This window comes from Paramormyrops kingsleyae, chromosome 22 (genome assembly GCF_048594095.1).
Source record: "Paramormyrops kingsleyae isolate MSU_618 chromosome 22, PKINGS_0.4, whole genome shotgun sequence".
NCBI classification, from domain to species: domain Eukaryota; kingdom Metazoa; phylum Chordata; class Actinopteri; order Osteoglossiformes; family Mormyridae; genus Paramormyrops; species Paramormyrops kingsleyae.
This window is the reverse complement of record NC_132818.1, coordinates 4,980,680-4,999,134: the sequence shown is the minus strand read 5'-3', so window position 1 is coordinate 4,999,134 and position 18,455 is coordinate 4,980,680. Positions and strand designations below refer to the sequence as shown.

The following is an 18,455-nucleotide window of genomic DNA, read 5'->3' as shown; positions in this document are numbered from 1 at the left end:
TGTCATGCAGTTTTGGCATGAGAGCGCCGGCTGACAGCACTCGCGTTTAAAGTGCATGACAAACATTCATTTTCAGGGTGTTGTTTGCATTCCACCTGCTGTTTGAACCGGCAAACAGAACGAGCCCGTGAGGCCGCCACAGGGCCGGAGCCGGGATTCCCTTTTTAGCTACATGAATTCACACACCTCGTTTCGGAATTCTGCAGCTCCCCCGTTTCAATGTCCTTTTCAGTTCACTTCAGCCCCTGTGGGTGCGATTAGATTTCATATAGCTGTCAAAAAACAATCACCAACAAGATAAATCATGTTTATTAACTGTTCAAGATGTCGACACTTTTAAGAAAAGGAGAGGGCGCTATCAGAACATTGGCGCTAATAGACAATGATGCATATTTTGTGGTGATTGCATGTTCTCCTGTGTTAATTGGGTTTCCTCCCAAAGATTAAAGACAGGTTACCTGGAGTCTACATACACATGCCACATGCGGCTCTGGCAGACACCCTACCCGGGACGCACTGTACCTCTGACCGACACCCTACCCGGGACGCACTGTACCTCTGGCCGACACCCTACCCGGGACGCACAGTACCTCTGACCGACACCCTACCCGGGACGCACAGTACCTCTGACCGACACCCTACCCGGGACGCACTGTACCTCTGGCCGACACCCTACCCGGGACGCACAGTACCTCTGACCGACACCCTACCCGGGACGCACTGTACCTCTGGCCGACACCCTACCCGGGACGCACTGTACCTCTGGCCGACACCCTACCCGGGACGCACAGTACCTCTGACCGACACCCTACCTGGGATGCACTGTACCTCTGGCCGACACCCTACCCGGGATGCACTGTACCTCTGGCCGACACCCTACCCGGGATGCACTGTACCTCTGGCCGACACCCTACCCGGGACGCACAGTACCTCTGGCCGACACCCTACCCGGGATGCACTGTACCTCTGGCCGACACCCTACCCGGGATGCACAGTACCTCTGATTGATGCCCTGGCTGGATATAGTGTTCTTGTGGTGCTCCAACATCAGTCATTACAGCACTTAAGTACAATGGGAGTGAGTGGCCTCAGGGGAGTAATAGAGAGGCCACATCGCTTTTATTGGGGATCGGGGTGACTGGTAAGCAGGTGGGGACACTGCAGTCTCTCCTTGAAAAATGTCTGTAAAGAGCAGCTAAGCGGCCGCTGTGACCTGCAACTTCATCTGCAGCAGCTGCTTTGCTGATGTTGACATTTAAGTCCCCTTCATGGCATCGGCAAACAGGCAAAGTGGAGTCACTTATTTCAGATCATACCTGCATTTTTCATATGTGGCAATATGATGAACTTTAATTCAGCATCGGGTGTTGAATGATTAATAACAGAAATGGCTAATAATATATTAATATCAAGTCCATTAGAAGTCCATTATCTTTGTCTTCAGAACAGCTTGAGTGTTTCTTGGAACGCTGTCATGCAAATGGTTTGTGAACTGGGCCATTCCTCAATAAAGCCTCTGGTTCTGTGGCCGCTAACAGAGGTAGAACCCTGTCACAACGTGTGCTCCAGAACGTCCCATAAAAGTTCAATGATATTTTGATCTGATGATTAGGAAATGCTGTGCAAAGTAATTATCACATCTGATGGCTCTCAGAAGGTGGCTGCCCATAGCATTACAGATCCCAGCATGTTTAACATCTGGCAGCAGCACGGGGGGGGGGGGGGATCTTTTTTGCTTTTTGCAAACATAAAACTGCCTAATACAAAAAAAGGATCTGAATGACGACTCGGCTCACGGTACCTTTTTCCACTGCAGTGGGTTCAGGCAGTGCGTCTTCGTGTTCTGAACCCTAAGCGGCTTCCAAACACGGAGCTGCTCACCGACTTCGGTGCCGTTTTCCCAGGTTGTACTTCTGTGGCGTTCAGCAGCTATTCTATTAAGTGTCGATTCCCGGTGATGAGCTCTCACACGCAACCACCGTTCCTCTTTTGAGACTTTGCCCATGTTTGGCATGATGTCATATTATTTCAGATTATTTAATATTTCAAGAACAATTTAGCCATTTTTGTGACTGAATGCACCCACTTCAAAAACTCACATATCAAAGTGCCAACGCCGTTAATTGGCATGTATCAAAAACCTCCTGACCTTTGTGGCTGCATTCGCAATTATCGTTGTTACGTCAAAGATGAAGTTCTTTTTAACGTGTTATTTCTGTTTTTCTGTCCACCCCCGGTATATATACACATTTACTGCCTGCCCCCAGTGCAATGTGCAGGTACAATGGCCAATAAACCTTCTCAAAAACCTTAGTTAAAAGAAAGACATATCTATAATTAAAGGACAAGTACCAATGACGGCTGCTTTAATTTAATTAAATTACTAAAGGAGCTTTTGATTATCAGAAAAAGGTCATAATTTTCGTGAAACACTGGTGAGAAAGAAGCAGGATCATTACTCATTTCATGCTTCTTTTGCTTAGGATGCCTGCCTCAGTCAATTGTGAAGAAAGCACTTTGAATAGGCTACTGTTAGCACAATAGTGTAACCAAGTCAGAGTAGCTCATAAAAATGGTACAGAATCACTGATTTTATGACAGCAGCAAATAGCAAAAGGCTTTGGGGACTGGACCCTATACAGTAAAAGAATCCAGGGGTTTGAACTAAAGTGTAATTATTGTACAGTTTGCAAGTCACAATGAGAAAATAAACCTAGTAATTATCGATGAGTCAGCTAATGACGAATACCAAGATGTGAATTTCCCTGGCTCCACAATTTAAGTTTCTATAAAATATGGTATTGATGAGGAGTGGTTATACAAAATGACCAGTGGTTGAGTATGTAGTAGTAGCCCAACATCAATATTTTAACAATGTAACAGTTTAGATCTAGACAATAAAATCTATCTATATTAAGAATATCAACTTTAACCATCAATATTAAAGAAATAATTTGGTTCTTTTGCACAAGGAGAAACCAAGATAAAATTTACATTTCCTTTGTAAATCTGAGGTTTTCTACATAATTTTGACATCATGATACCACTGAAAGAAACCATCTGATATCTGTAAAATGTCAGCCATTAAAAAAAAAGCTTCTGTTCAATGACTTCCAAAATAATGAGCTTCAGTCACCACGCAAAAGGTGAAAGGTAGTGAAAGGAGGATTCTTGTGAGTGGGGCCCGTTTCAGTGTCACATTCGTGGTCACGCCTGAATAGCTACCTGCATAGTAAGCCCAGCCTCAGTGAGTGTCGCTGTGGGCGTCTCGTGATGCACACAGCACAAGCAAGTACCACACATCCAGCGTTCATCATTTAATTGAATTCACTCCTATATCCTTTTACCTTTTATTATATTTACATTCGAAAATTCAAATAAGCGCAGCGTGCAGCCAAGCTTAAAGCTGAGGATTACGATACTCTGGCACCCAGAGCTAACAGAAGCAGAGCCGTAACAATACAACTGCTACAGGATAATTTCGTCAAATATCTATCATACTTGAAATGGATTTTCAACAAAAATGTTTCAGATGGGAAGGGAATCCATCTTTCAGGATCCTCATATAGTACAGTAATGATGGTGAATGCACAACCCCAGCATGTGCTGGCAGGATATGACATCACACACTAATTCACCTATAGACCTGTCCACATAGGAAGCAGCCCCTGCATTATAATGGGCGGGTGGGGGTCGTGTCACATCATCTTCCATAGGATTATTATTCATTTCAGCTATATTTACCTACACAAGAGTGCGCATAAGGTTGGGAAGTCTGTGCTTTGTTTGAGATGACCGACCAGATGAACAAGGGTGAAAGCCAAGATGCCTAATTGATTTCACAAGTTAAATCCACTTCAATCAGTGGAGATGAATGGGACAAGTCAGGATGAAAAACGATTTTTTTTAAGCCCTGAGACTAAAAAGAGACTAAAGATTGCATAAGTGAAGGAGAATGGGGACAAATAAGATTTAAGTGGCTTTGAACACTAAGCAACAGCTGGAACCATGGTACAAGGCTCACGCTCCCCAAGAAAGGTTCCATGAACATGACTAATTCAGCATAAAGCAGCAGTTTTCCCTTTGACCAGACACCAATTGAATATCCACAGAATTATATGGAATCAACTATTTGGAGTGGAGATCCACTATCAACTAACCCAACACACAGTGAGAAACATTGGCATCTATACCAGCCAGAATCCGTGAAGAATGCTGCAGACATCTTGCTGAATTCATGCCACAATGGAGTGACAGTTCAAAAGGACAAAACAAGGCACAAAGCAGCATTAGAAAGGAGACACTAATGTTTTGGACACTCAGTGTATTTCTCTGGTGAATGTTTGTAAAAGTGCACAGTTACAGTTAAACATCTTTGACCTAATGACTGATCTAATGACTGCTTACGCAGGCAAGGGTGATGGGGGCCAGGAGCTCACTGCAGGCAGTATAGGTAACAAGTGCTGGGCTGGACTCTGGGGGGGTCTGCACATGCTCAGTCATACACTGTGGGCAGTGTAGAGGGGCTAATTAGTCTGTCATGCGACATGGGAAGGACACGTCAACTCCACACGCAGTGGACAGGTGGGCTCCTGAGGCGAGAGGGGTCAAAGCTACTCACCAAGCCCTGAAGTGAAATCAGGTTTTTCCAACTGATGGTAAGCTCAGTGTGAATACAACTTGTTCAAATGCAGACAAATTACAATAGAATCACTCTCGTACAGTCCATAGTGAACTGGCAAAACACGCTGTTGGGATGAGAGCTTAATCACCTTCAGAGCACAAACCCAGAGCCATTTGTGACCATCAGCCAAGTGTAAACCAAGGATAAAGATGACAGTTTGATGGCTTCCTTACCACCATGATAAAATCGCCATTGAGGTTGGTTGTTTTACCTTTTCCAAGTCACTCGGAAATATTGGTTATAACTTAGAGAAACCTGCTTTTCCTCCACTCAAAATCATTAGGCCTGCAACTTGAATGGAATTCAGAAATATTTAGCTGGCATTTCAGTCTGCCTCCCCAGGGGACTGTGTCAGAGTGAGGAGGCTTGCATGCATCAGGGAAACTAGCAGCGCTTGCCAGTCACCCAAGGGAACCAGGTCCTAGAAGAGCCAGATGAAACCCACCAACACTATTGGGTGGCAACAGTAAGACTATATAGGCGGTGGATCATCACGGTGGTGACGATGAAAAGCACGGCGTCTCGGACTACGCAGAAGGCGGCTTCGTAAGGCAGCATCATACCCCAATAAAGAAATCTCAGAGAATGAAGAGCAGAGGGCACTCAGCAAAATAAACCCAATACATATTTATGTAAACCAGTGTTTTTTTTTTTTGTTTTTTTTTTTTAAATAAGCAAATCAAAAATTTCAGCTGCAGGATGAAAATGTCTACTGCAAGTCTGTGACATAACCGGTGGTTTAAAACGTTAAACCTGGGGACAAAATGAAGGGAAAAAAAAAAAAAAATGAAAATGAAAAAGCAGTCAGTCAATCAGTGCTTTCTATGTATCTTCTTTTAAATTGCTCCCCCACTAGAACTTAAAGCTGTGTTGTATGGAGAGGAACATAAAAGAAAAAATAATCAAAAAGGAACTGCAAACACCGTTAGCAGGAATAGAACGAAGAGAACAGGCGCTTCAGACATATGCTGAGGCGTGCGGACATGAGGCTGCTCAATATATTTACAAGGTTATGAGTGTGATATGCTTTACAACGCCCCTCAATATGTACATTTTAACATTTTCTAGGCCAATCACAGCCAGTTATTTCCCTGTTAAGCAAATTAAACTGCAGCTGTTCAGCCTGCTTTGAACTCGGGTCCAAGAATGAATCCGTGTATCGCTGCATTATAAAAGCAGTGATTATACCGCGACCAGCTGTTTGGAATAATGTGATTTAATAAGCTGTGCTGTAAAGAGTCAGAGAAGCACTCTGTGAAAAGCCTCAGGACACCAAGATTACGTAACGCAATCATGTTCGATTGCTCTTTGCGGACAAAACGCTATTCCACAAGAGAGACACTGCAACAGGTGTGTTCATAGCGGTGTAACTAAGCCAGTCTTGCCCGGTTGCGGTCTCTCTTGTACGTTTGCACATTTCGTTCAACATGGCATAGTTACCCCTGGGATCCAAAGCAGATTTTTTATTTATTTTTTTTTAAACACATTTAACCTTCCAGGTACCACAGACATCGGCAGGCAAAGTTAAGCGAAACGGGGCTGATGAAAAAGTCCCGCAGTGCGCAGAATTGAACATTACATGCCATTTCTTGATGCCGCGGCAAGGCTGCCAACACGACACTGACAGCGAGAGCGAGGAAGCTGAGAGCGAGGAAGCTGAGAGCGAGGAAGCTGAGTGAGGAAAAGTCAGCTGCAGCTTCTTTTTGGGAGGTGGATGGATTCTTCATTAAGAGACACGCAGAAGTATCGTTTCAAACCAGATTAGCCTCATGAACACACTAACTGTACAGCTGAGACAAGGCACTGCATTTGTACAAACCCTGCAAACAAGAAGCCAGAGGCTCCTAGCTTCTCCCAGGAGCGGCGCAGATCCCCAGCCTGGTACCAAACACAGCTACAGTTACCCCTGAGTAATCAGCACGGTCATATTAACAGTGATACTGCATGGCAAAGCACAACAGTGACACCTGGAGCCAGACGCAGTCTTTGTATAAACATTTTTATTTACTCTAAACACTTACATGAACAAAAACGCCATATAAACATGAAGAGTCTGATGCAGCCATAAGCTAAAACTGCCTCTGATATTTGATTCAAGGTGGCTGTTTATTCTGCAGAACATACTCAAGGCAGCAAAAACGCTATCATATATAACATGCTGGATACGAGACCTGCATCAGCGGCTGGAAAGACCTAGAGACTAGTGTAATTATAGAAAGTATAAAAGTTTAATTTTACAGCAGTTGAAATACTGACATTAAAGAGCAAGTTGTACATCATTAAAACCATGGAAAATACAAAGACTGATGGAATAGACCCAGATGGGTGGGTGGATGGGGGGGGGGGGTCTACGGGTGTGGGGGGGGGGGGGGGGAGGTGGAGCCAAATCTCAGACTTCCAAAGGAACTTAGAACTGTGTGTGGAGCCATAGCACTGTGCCAGGTTAGTCACACCTAGAGACCGAAAATGATGAGTGCGTGCCCCCCCCCCCAAACAAACTCCCATATAGACAATCCAAATTGTTCTGAGCTTGTGTGACAATATCGTGGCTCAGCCAGCAGAAAAACAGCCAGAGATAACAAAACGTCAAAAGGAGGAGCTTGTAGGGCGAGCAGGTAAAGACAATAAATGGCACAAAAACGCATTTAAGGTTTAAAATCAGTCCTGCTGGAGAAGTCTGGGGCATTTTCTTAGTTTTTTTTGACAAAAGGAAAAAAAAAAAAAAAAAAAGATCCTGGTCAAATCAACTCCTTTAAGTCAGTCTTCAGGCCTACGGCGAAAACTTTTTGGCTTGCGCTCGAACCCTTTTCTCATATTCTACTCTGTTTTGGCTAAAATAGAGGGGAGAGAGGCATTAGAAAGCCAGAGCTATTCAGCAGATACTGTACTAATTACAAGCAATTCCGTGTCACAAGCTTAACGCACCAAATATGGCTTCTTAATTCACACTTACCAGTAAATTGTATAGGCCTCAGCCTGAGCGGGATCCTGAATGTTCGGCTCATTCAGAAGCTCCTGGATTCCTAACAAAATCTATAGGATGGGATGGAGTATAGAACGAGTCCGTCAACATTTCATAAGCAAACCAGTGAGCATACTGCCCTCTAAAGTGTGTATCGCGTCTCTGCAGAGACACCCGATTAATTAGGCGACTATGGCAATACTGCAGGCTGAGACAAAAGGGGATCGGAGACAGACGCAGGCAGAATATCAGCAAACAAAACGGCGCCATTCATGGGGTGACGCGGACGGCCGTCCTCTGGGTACCTGCTTGATGGTGATTGCGGGCCTCCAGTCTTTATCCTCCTCTAAGATGGATAAGCAGACTGTTCCGGATGGATATACATTTGGGTGGAAGAGTGGGGGCTCAAATTTACCTGTAAAGTAACAGCGAAATTTAGGATCAGCCAGAGGCTGCAAATTTATTAGCGACAAAACAAAGTTTCACTTACATTTGGGTGGGGAGGAAGGATAGTCATCCTTGAAGAGCATTCGGAGTTTAAACAAGCCTCCTTCCCAGGGGGTCTGGAGAGGAGAACAGAGACCAAGAGAAGAGATAACTCCCCTCATCACACCCAAGCCTAAACAGGTGCACAAATCACGTGGCTAAACAGGAAGTCTCAATGGCGCTTTCCACCGCCACCAGGAAGCGAGTCATACCGCCAACAGTCAGTCTTCCCCTGTGAAGTAAGAGCCGTACCCAAGCTGTGCCCAAGCTGTGCCCAAGCTGTGCCCGACCTGACATGGCCCTGCTTACCAGCAGGGCGAAAGCGTGACCAAAGCCAGTTGGCTGCATCACCATCTAATTGGTTGAAATGCAAGAAGATACCAGTATTCTGTGCATGGATTATCTGAAGGAAAAAGGGTATATTCTATATATTTATTATTAGTAGTACTGCACATCGCGATGTATTAGTGCATTCTTGATTTTCTGAAAATTTCCAGCTTCCTACTCATAAAATACTATAGAACGGCTAAACAGAATGGATTCGTAATGCAAATTTACACAAGCGAACTAGCGTTTGATACCGCGTAGCATGGCAATGTGCTGGAAAATTAGGAAATTGGCAGTAAAGCATGATGTACACGGCATGAACACTAAATTAGCTCGTCTTCGGTTTTATGTCACCGCTGTTCTCCAAAAACGACAGCACCTTTACTGGGCCGAGCCTTCTGCAGTGGAAAACCAAAGTGAGCTGGAACTGTGCTGTGACTAGTCTCTTCGTGGTACGGCTTGGGTACGGCCGGCTCCCTCATGCCGGTGGAAAAGTCGGGCAGCGGTTATGCACAGATATGGAAAACTGCCTGGAGCCTGCAGACGGCAGTCACCATCTCAGGAGGTCCAAGACCAAGACCTTCTACGCATCCCGTCAGCCCAAAATACAGCATCATATAAGAGGGTAATCAGCCTCACCCCTTTCTTCCCAGGAATGGCACACTCCCAGTTCATAAGATTCATCGTCCCATCTGGATTTTTTGTCGGCACGGCCACAAAGCCCTGAATTTAGAGCAAAAATATACAGACGTTTCACGTGAAGAGATGTGCAAGAACATGTTCAAGGTTAAAAACTTTAGCAGACAAACATCCGAACTCACAAATGGGTGATCTTTTCGCCAGGCCTTTCGCTCCTGTGCAAGGCGGCTAAGAGCTATACCAGACATGACTTGTTGATCCCTGGAAGGAAGGAATGACAATATAAATGAAACTGCATTAAAATCATTAAACAATGGAGCAGAACTCCATATTCACAGTTACACAAAATAAAGATCTATGCATAAGATCTATACAGTCAAACCCATAACCATTAAAGCAAGGTCTGATACCTCCCTTAATGCCACCTCAATCTCCAAATCAGAAGCATTAAGCAAAAAGATACAGATACCCAGGCTATGTTGAAAATTTGTATCTTTTTGGTTATTCAGTCTGTTTAAAATATTACACAGTTAAACCCCCCTCCCTCACACACACACACACACACACACACACACACACACACACACACCACTGTTACTGTACGGTAGACAAATAGAGATACATGGTGATGGATTCAGGGTTTCCCTTGGTAACATTTCCTCCGGTAACGCAGATGCTCCTACGTCTGGGTGACACACTCTTGCATTTGCACGCTGCAGGTAGACGCAGAAAGTAGCGACGATGGCAAAAGAATTTCCAAGAAGTAGGACAGCAGGGTGAGGCTCATTAACACTCACAAAGGAAGGGCTACCATATGATCTCTGAGCTACTACGCTCTTGGCAACTAACCAGATAGGCAAGTTAAAATAACGGGAGCTTTGAGATGCACAACAAATCGATTAACATACTGGGATCAGGCAATACTAGTTAAAAAAAAATATATACATCTACATTAATTTGGCATGTCAATAGTGGCTGATATTTAAACTTTATCAATATTGAAAGCTAAACAGCCTCAGAGTAAAGACAACTACTGAAATAGAGAGGGCTGCCTACTGAAATAGAGAGGGCTGCCTACTGAAATAGAGAGGGCTGCCTACTGAAATAGAGAGGGCTGCACTAGATGATCAGCCATTTTCCCCCACAGTGTAGCATGAGGCATTTCCTGACCTCATTCACCACATAGGTGTGTCAAAGTAGCGGCCCATGACATGTTAATAAATCATTACTTAATGTGGCCCGCAGATCAATCTTTAGGTTTTACATAGAATAAAAAGCGATGTAACGTCATTCCACTAATCTGTGCTGACAGAACCCCCACCCATCGAATAGCCCTTCTTTTAAGATAAGGGTCTTCAACATGCAGTACAGGACCCCCTGGGGTCCATGGAGGAACTGTGCACAATGATTCACAAACCCCGCAATAACAAACCGATTTTATCATACAAACCAGAAATAAGTCAAACCACTGATTAAGGCTGCAACGAATGATCAACCCGAATGACTCGCAGATGCTTTGCTTCGATGCTTCGTTTATTCCACACAACTATGTACTGCTCAGTGATCGCCATGTTTCACACGGAGGATTATTACGGTCGCACAGTGCGCTTACGCTACATTACGTGTAGCAGAGCCGAAACTCCCATAGGGACCCATTGTCAAAATGGCAGAGAAATTTCTGGCGAAATTCCGGGTCATGGGGACGGTGAATAGTTCCAAACGTTGACATTCACTGCATAGAATCATGTTCATTCCGTTGCTTATCAAGCACTTTAAGCGGTATATTGATAAAACAAGATTAAATAAATAAAAATTCATTTTCCCTTAATTAAGCAATTAAGTTTCACCAAGCTGCATGCGAAAATAGCAACTTCTTGCTTCAAGCTTGCTGTAGGACCAGCGCTTGAGATGTAAAGTTACAGTTGTTTAGACTGTTTGGGGAAGATGTACTTAATAGTTCTGCAGAGATACAGTTATTTGAAGCTTGACTTAACAGCCTATATTTGCCTAGACACTAAAGATCTAAGGAATGTAAAAGTGCTTCCTGAAAGTCCAATGTACACAAGCAGATTTTTTTTTTTGAACAAAACCAAAATGTACATAAATGCACTAAAAGGGTTTAGTTCTCTTCACAGATGTATACAGTTTAACCATTAAAAATGTTTCTAAAAAGGAAAGCAAAGACTTGTTCATTTTAAGACACCAGTCTTTTCCCCCTCTTTTGAATAGCCACTATTGCTCTTTAATAAGGCAGAAGTATTTCTTATCCAATTAAAATCGACAGAATAATCAATAGAACAATTGATTACTAAAATAATCCATAGCTGCAGCCCTACCACTGATAATCCTTGTAAACTACTCCATGAATTAGACACTTGTTTGGGTGTCGTCCAGACTATTCAACTGAATTGTCATAGTACAGGTGCCCCGCAGGCACACGCACACGCACACACACACACCTCCAAAGCAATATAGACAATTTCCTATGCGTTCTGTCTTGTGCTTTAAGTGACTGTATTAAAACGAGAAACACTAATCCAAGCCCACAGTGCTGACTTAAGTTCCCTGAACCATATATCCTGCCTTCCTCTCTGGCCTGATAGGTTGAAGACCCGCTTTAATGTTTTTTTTTTTTTTAACCTTTTCCAGCACAGTTCACTTTAGACAATTTTGTACTGACATGTTCAGCCGGTCCAATAACAATAAAAAAAAATTATATTCTGACAGTTAGTAGTTTCAATTTAGGTTATCAGAATTACTTTATTATTTGAAACAATGGCAGAAAGATTCATTGTACTAAATTGTTCCCTCAATAATTGCAATCGTATCGCCTTAGGGCCAACGATTTACACCTCAAGTGTAAGGCTTGGGCATCCATGCGTGCAAGTTTACTCCCGTTGCTGCTTTTGCATGGTTCAGAACTCATGCAGTGCTCTCTCACTATTCTGCGGTTCTTGGAAAAACTTGGTTGACGATGCCAGCTTCTTCATGCATTACATGACAACTTGTAGCAGTGGTATATAAATATGGTATATAAAGTATGTAATATTAATAGAATGATGTACATTTACTGACTTGTGGATATTGACCAAACCAAGTTCACACACCTTCTGTTTGCACTCCAGAAAAACAAAAATTGATTCTATTGCACCTTTTAGCACCAACTGGGAAAAGTTACATCACGATCCTGCAGAGAAAAGCTTTAAAGCAAAGCAGCTACATTTGAAGAGTATGTCTATGAAGCTGCACTGGTGATCCTTTCCCTCCTGGAAAAGTATAGCCTAGTGTTTCACACAAGGTTCCCAGGAAGCATTTCTTCAGGAGAATCCAAGAATCAGTACATTCTGGAGAGAGAAGACTGAAAAGTTGAAGTGGACTATAATAATAATAATAATAATAATAATAATAATAATAATAATAATAATAATAATAATAATAACAACAACAACATCTCCAAGTAATGATATTAACAGAAAATAAGCATGCCAATAATCATTAGTCATTACACCTATTCAAAAGCCATATCACTAGTACAATCCACTCAGGTCTGGCACTGTCAATCTGAAGCACCCTATACACAGAGTACAGATTAACTTTGGGCCAAAGAATAAAACCACTTAGCGAAAATACTGCAAAAGCTAAAATTAAAGTGCTATGAAATGAACAGTCCGGTTAAAACCAGAATGCTCATTCAAGCATGCAGGCACACATCCTTAATATACTGTAAAAGCAGATCTTATGAACAGAAATGCAATTTTCGCCGCTTCTCTGTAAATGTCCACTGGACCCTGAAGTGATCTCTCTGCTCAGATAACAAACCAGTCACAGTATACTGGCCCGGTAGCCTACTTTAAAAAACACACTAACATTTTACTGTATGGAGGTGTTGCAAGCTAATCAGTACTTTAGGGGTACAATGAAGCCTTGGTGTCGGTCTCACCCAATTTTGAAATCAGTGGTGTTTGTTCCACCCAATATTTTCCAGGATCTTACTTTTAAAAATAATAAATTTGGTCAGAAGAATTGGGTTCTCATCTAACCTCCTGACTGAGGGGGAAATACTTTTAACCGATGATTTCAGCTGCACACGTGTAAAGGTCTACAGCAGGGGCGCCCAACTCCAGTCCTGGGGGGCCGGAGCCCTGCACATTTTTGGGTTTCCCCTCATTTAACACACCTGATTCAACTTCTTGTGCTAATTACCACACAGCTCTTGAGCTGAATCATTTGTGGTGGACAGGGAAATAACTAAGCTACACAGGGCTCCGGCCCCCCAGGACTGGAGTCTGACGCCCCCGAGTTAGAGGGACGCTCTAAACTATATGCTGCCGTGATTGGTTGTTTAGCTGTCAGGCATCTGCTGATGCTCGAGGTATCTGAAAAGGCCGTGTGGCAGCTGTGTTAGGCCCATCCTTTCGTTAGAGTGGATGGATAAAACCAAGTGTTACCTCTGGTAGTATTGAAACAATAGACTGAAAACCAGTATTGCAACATCAAGGATGCTCTAACAATGTTCTTACAAGCAATACTGTGTGATAAACACCCATCGTATAGTTCAGATGGATTTGACAATGTAAACATGGTTCAGATGTGGACTTGGCCAAGTTGCTTGTTGAATGTTTTATCAAACTGCCTTGCAGCTGACAGGTAGGCTATGCACAGGTACAGTATACGAGGTCATACAGGACAATGTGAGAGAATGGATATGACCCAGACACTTAACGGATCGGCGCCCCCTTTCTCCCCATTATTGAAAACACAGTGATGCCCTTGCAATGACGGGTCCTCTAGGTGCATCTTTAAAAAGTGCATAAATTTACTCATACAAACACGGCAGTTAAAATTCCTTCCCGAATCACTGGGCTAACATTAAATTTTACCAAAATGTCTGTCCTGAACAATAGCTGCTACAACCCTTTTATCCTAGCTCAGCCTGAGGGAATAACTGCAGAAGCTAGCTGGAAAGCACGAAGTGTGCTTTTACTCCCAACTTTTTGAAATTACTCAAACGCTGCCAGGTAGCATCTGGCCAGATTAGCCCAGTGTGATCTGGCTTTCCAGTTCCCCAGTCCCCAGGGGTATGCTTGTGAACACATCCCAAAGTCTTAAGTGCATTTTAAACACAGAGCTTGCTAAGACATCGTGGCGTCCCGCTATACAGCATCCACCTTGTACAACCAGGTGGAGCCACAGAAGTATAACGTTTTTTGAATAACACTGACAACTGAACAGCATGTGTAAATATCAAAAGACGGGTACGACTGAAGTCACTTATTTCACTTAAGCCGTCATCAGGCTTGTAATCTGCTCTAGAAAAACACCCCATCTGGTGTGGGCAGTTACTCAGACCAAATGGCTTCAGCAGCCCCTGAAGTCTTGGATAACTTCTCCTTACTTTCCCCATATGACACACAGAGCATATAAAGGCAAAACAAGACCATACCCCATACCTGTTACTGTTATCCCTTGCAGAAAAGCTGCCCTTATTAAAATAAAACCACTAGACCATTAGGAGCCCATATCCAGGACCCCAAAAAGTACCAGGAAACATTTATTGTCCTATGCGGTCTGACACAAATATCACAAATGCAATTCCAAGAATGCATACGACTTAACTGTTGAAACAGGTGGCAATTTAAATATATGCACAATTTGACAAAATTGTTTCTGCAAATTTCTCACTGCAAATTACTAATGCAGTCTAATCAACAAAACTGATTTGGCACTGCAGTGGAACAAACCTTAATGGGGATTTTTAAACCAGGGGATTCCAACTGGGGGGTCCACAAACGTTCGTGTGTGTGTGTGTGTGTGTGTGTGTGTGTGTGTTTGGGGGGGGCAAAATATATCACTGAACATGTCCCCATAATTTCTGTGATGCAAGTGCATTGTACGATCAAGCCATTTTCCATGGTGGAAGACGAGGGATGTCGTCGGCTCATTCACCACTCAGAGGTCTCAAAGTACTTTCCCTCAAGGGTGTTTTAAAATGGCCCACAATATGATTTTAATTTATTACTGAATCTGGCGCACAGATCGATTTTTTGTTTTCTCACAGAATAAATAATTGCCAGGACAGCAAGAGGCTCAGACGTCAGCCAGTTATCCGTAATATTTGACAAAAATATCAGTTATCAGTATTGTTCAACAGTGAGTGGTCACCCCCACCGAGCGTAATGCAGACATGCATTGTATCCAGACCTTGACAATATCCTCCTCACTACACAACAGAGAAACTTGTGTGAAGTTCTGTTAGAGGTAAGAGATCCTGAGCTCTGGTGAATTTTCATTGGGGGGGGGGTTATGAAACCATGAACCTGCCTGATTTAAATACTTATACAGCTATCATACTCCGCCCAAGGTATTAACTACTTAATGGTTTAATACCATAATACCACACTTATCAATGTAAAGCGTCAAGACCTACAAGTCTTCATTCAGATATCAAACTTTTATAGTTTCACACGGCACCAGTATGTTACATAATATACTACCGTTATATTAAGATGTTAAAGATCCAAAATCAAACCAAAGATTACACAAGAAGGGTTAGCTGTCAGGGGAAGACAGCACATCAACATGAAGGACAAGCAAGCATATGGAGAACAAAGCCTACTTTATCAGGTAACCACAAACAAGGTCTTTCTATGTAGGATCAGAAGCAATTTCTAGGGGCCTTCCACGATTACCCCCTCCACTGCCGATTTACGCATAAAGGCCAATGGAAGGAAATTACCCCCATCTGAACTAGAGCTTCAATATAACAGACAACAAAAGGGGGAGAGTGTAAAATTGGGTACATTCAAAAATAAGAATTTTGGTCACCTAGGTTACTTGCTATGGTCTCACCAGGTGCTGGAAGCTTTTATACAAGCACCTCCCACCAAGCATGTATTTAGTGTCTGGAGTCAGGGCCTGTGGGCCAGTATGACTCCACTCACCTCGTCCTTCCCAGGGCGCTACAGAAATCGCACAGCATCACACAGCCTGCTGACGCGTCTGGAAGTCTGCTGTGACGGAGTGCTAACATTTTCTGCAAAATTAATCTTTAGTAAACCCACTTGTAGCTAGACAGCAGAAAGTCCAAAACACACAACCCACAAAATGAGCAGCTTGTACGACATCAAACTCCACATGAAGTCTTGTGTGCCAGTTTATATGATGTACACTGCAACACAGATTGTGCAGCACGCCAGGACTCATGGACAGTTCCAGTGTTGGATTCAAACTGCCTGAAAACAGTAGATCTATGATCTACTTAGAATTTACAGTAATACAGCCCATGTTGCCATCACCTGACAGACATTCGAAGCATAAAGCAAATGTTCAAAAACGAGGATCTGCCTTTTCCATCTCAGTATTTTCTCATTTCTCCAGTCCTTGTACACATTGTAATCCCTGCATATTAAAATTTCACAAGAACCATAAGACAACATTAAGTGTGCATGACACACATGTTTGCAGCATTAAGGTTTTGAATTTAAAGGTTCAAGACCCTAGATCCATCAGAAATGAGAAGTCCCAAGAACATCCCTGCGGTCACGCACTATAGAAAGGCCATTACACTTTTAACCAGCACTGGTTACAGATTCATAACGGCTCTGAAAAGTAAGGTTGTCAAAAAGCAGCACATTAAGAAATGCAGTTTAGGTCAAGACAGCCAGTATTTGAGTGCCTAGCAACAGTGTTCTGTCATGCGTATACTACCTCGGGGGATATCACAATTTCAAAACCAAATAGGTTAACTTAAATCCTCACAATAAACCAATAATCTCATTCGGCTAGTGAAGGAGAAAATGTTAAGGGTAGAGAACACCGTTTTACGTATTTGTTTATGTCTTATGGGAGTTCGTAAGCAATTTCCTCAGCTCGGAAGAGCGCGGACGTTTAAAAACAAGTTTAGGCGATCAAGTGGACGAAGCAAAATGGTGTGTTTTTACACGGCTACAAAGAAAAAGGCAATACAATTGGGGCACTGGTAACTGCATTACGGTCTCCAGTTAGCCTTATGGTGGTTAAACAGCGCCAACCACCTAAGGGTTAAAGCGCTGTAGAAGGAAAGCGCAACTCACAAGATGTCATCGTGGTAATACTACGGTACGCAGATGCCATACTGGCCAGGAGACACATCGGGGACACGCTAGGCCGGCTCCCTGTGGCGAGGCACTTCTGCCGGCTAATGGAAGGATCCCGGCCGCTCCACATCGGCGCGCCCTGGGGAGGGGGGTCGTCGCAAATGACCATGTGGAAATGCGCACACCTAGCGCACACCCCGGCGTTTATTTATCGCCCAAGTCGGCTTTAGCGTTTATATTTCGCAAATACGAAGTTCACATACATTTAATATCCCAAGGTGGACAGGCAGGACGGCGAAATGGTGCCCTAGGGAGTCGCGATCATTGTCATTTTGCAAGCGAGCGGCGGCGGCCGGCGGACTAGCTAGCGCGAGCAACAAAAAGGGCGCAAACTCACTTCGGCGAGAGTCTCTGCGGCAGATCTATCGTGCCGCCAAGGGCTTCTTACCTTCTGCAAAATTAAAATTGTCGAATGTTTTCCCCCCCTCTAAACGGTTTTCTGATTGGCGGCAGCCGTACCGAACTCGGGACAGAACCTTGCGAAGTTTCCCTCCTGAGGAAAAAAAAAAAAACACCGAATTTCTCCAAGGCTAAATAGGACCGGTTGGTCACCTGTGATCGCCTGAGAAGAACTGACAGTAATATTCAGCAAAATTCTGTTTTTATTATAAGACATTTTATTCGACTTTCATGTATAAACGATTTTCCCTAATGTGTCAATAGAATATAAAGATATACTTTATTTGATTGAATATTGACAAAATATAATGTAATGTGTATCGATCTTATTACAATTGTTACATATTAAGATTACACAGTGAACAATAAAAAATAACCATTTTAATGTTTGAAGACACATATTTACGATATATGTTTCGTTTTTGCAGGCAAAATTAAGAACAGCTATATATTTAAAGGGACCGCGTTGCATTTATTAGGGAACGTCTGTCAAATGTGGACTATAACATATGCCGAAAAATAAACCATTGTTTTCCCATCCATTCCAACCATCCTATAACTGCTTATTCTGACCAGAGGCAGGATGGGGTGGTGGGCTAGCGTGGATATGCCCATCAAAGGCAGCACCAGACACAAGTCTGGAGGAACATACATATTCCATCCTGGAGCTGCGAGGATGTTTCTCCTTGAGCCATGTACCACTTCAAGAGTTATTTTAGTTATAGAAATATGAGTGTTTATTATTCTGACATTTGACCTTTATTTACTCATTGATCACATATATTGTACATTACTGTAAACCTTTTTTATATGAAGTACACCC

General features: G+C 43.1%; 1 protein-coding gene across 4 annotated transcripts; it reads right to left on the bottom strand.

The window, feature by feature from the left end:
* Positions 1–6,664: 6,664 nt before the first annotated feature.
* ube2ia (ubiquitin-conjugating enzyme E2Ia) lies at positions 6,665–17,774 on the bottom strand. 4 transcript variants are annotated; one of them, XM_023816584.2, is made up of 7 exons: positions 17,571–17,774; positions 9,281–9,359; positions 9,099–9,182; positions 8,137–8,209; positions 7,952–8,061; positions 7,638–7,717; positions 6,665–7,515 (listed from the first exon to the last, which is right to left on the bottom strand). In XM_023816584.2, exons 2-7 carry the CDS (start codon positions 9,344–9,346, stop codon positions 7,455–7,457), a joined length of 474 nt encoding a protein of 157 aa, XP_023672352.1. In that variant the 5' UTR covers positions 9,347–9,359; positions 17,571–17,774; the 3' UTR covers positions 6,665–7,454. The 4 variants fall into 4 exon arrangements, with proteins under 4 accessions (XP_023672352.1, XP_023672351.1, XP_023672353.1 ...); XM_023816583.2 differs by having other exon boundaries at positions 17,622–17,773; XM_023816585.2 differs by having other exon boundaries at positions 17,693–17,763.
* Between the last annotated feature and the right edge of the window lie 681 nt (positions 17,775–18,455).

Excerpts from the sequence above, each read along its gene's own strand:
- ube2ia (XM_023816582.2), bottom strand. Across the intron at positions 8,210-9,098 it reads CCATTCCTGGGAAGAAAGGG|ACCCCCTGGGAAGGAGGCTT; the intron begins GTGAGGCTGATT and ends TCTCCTCTCCAG. Across the intron at positions 7,516-7,637 it reads GAGGCCTATACAATTTACTG|CCAAAACAGAGTAGAATATG; the intron begins GTAAGTGTGAAT and ends CCTCTATTTTAG.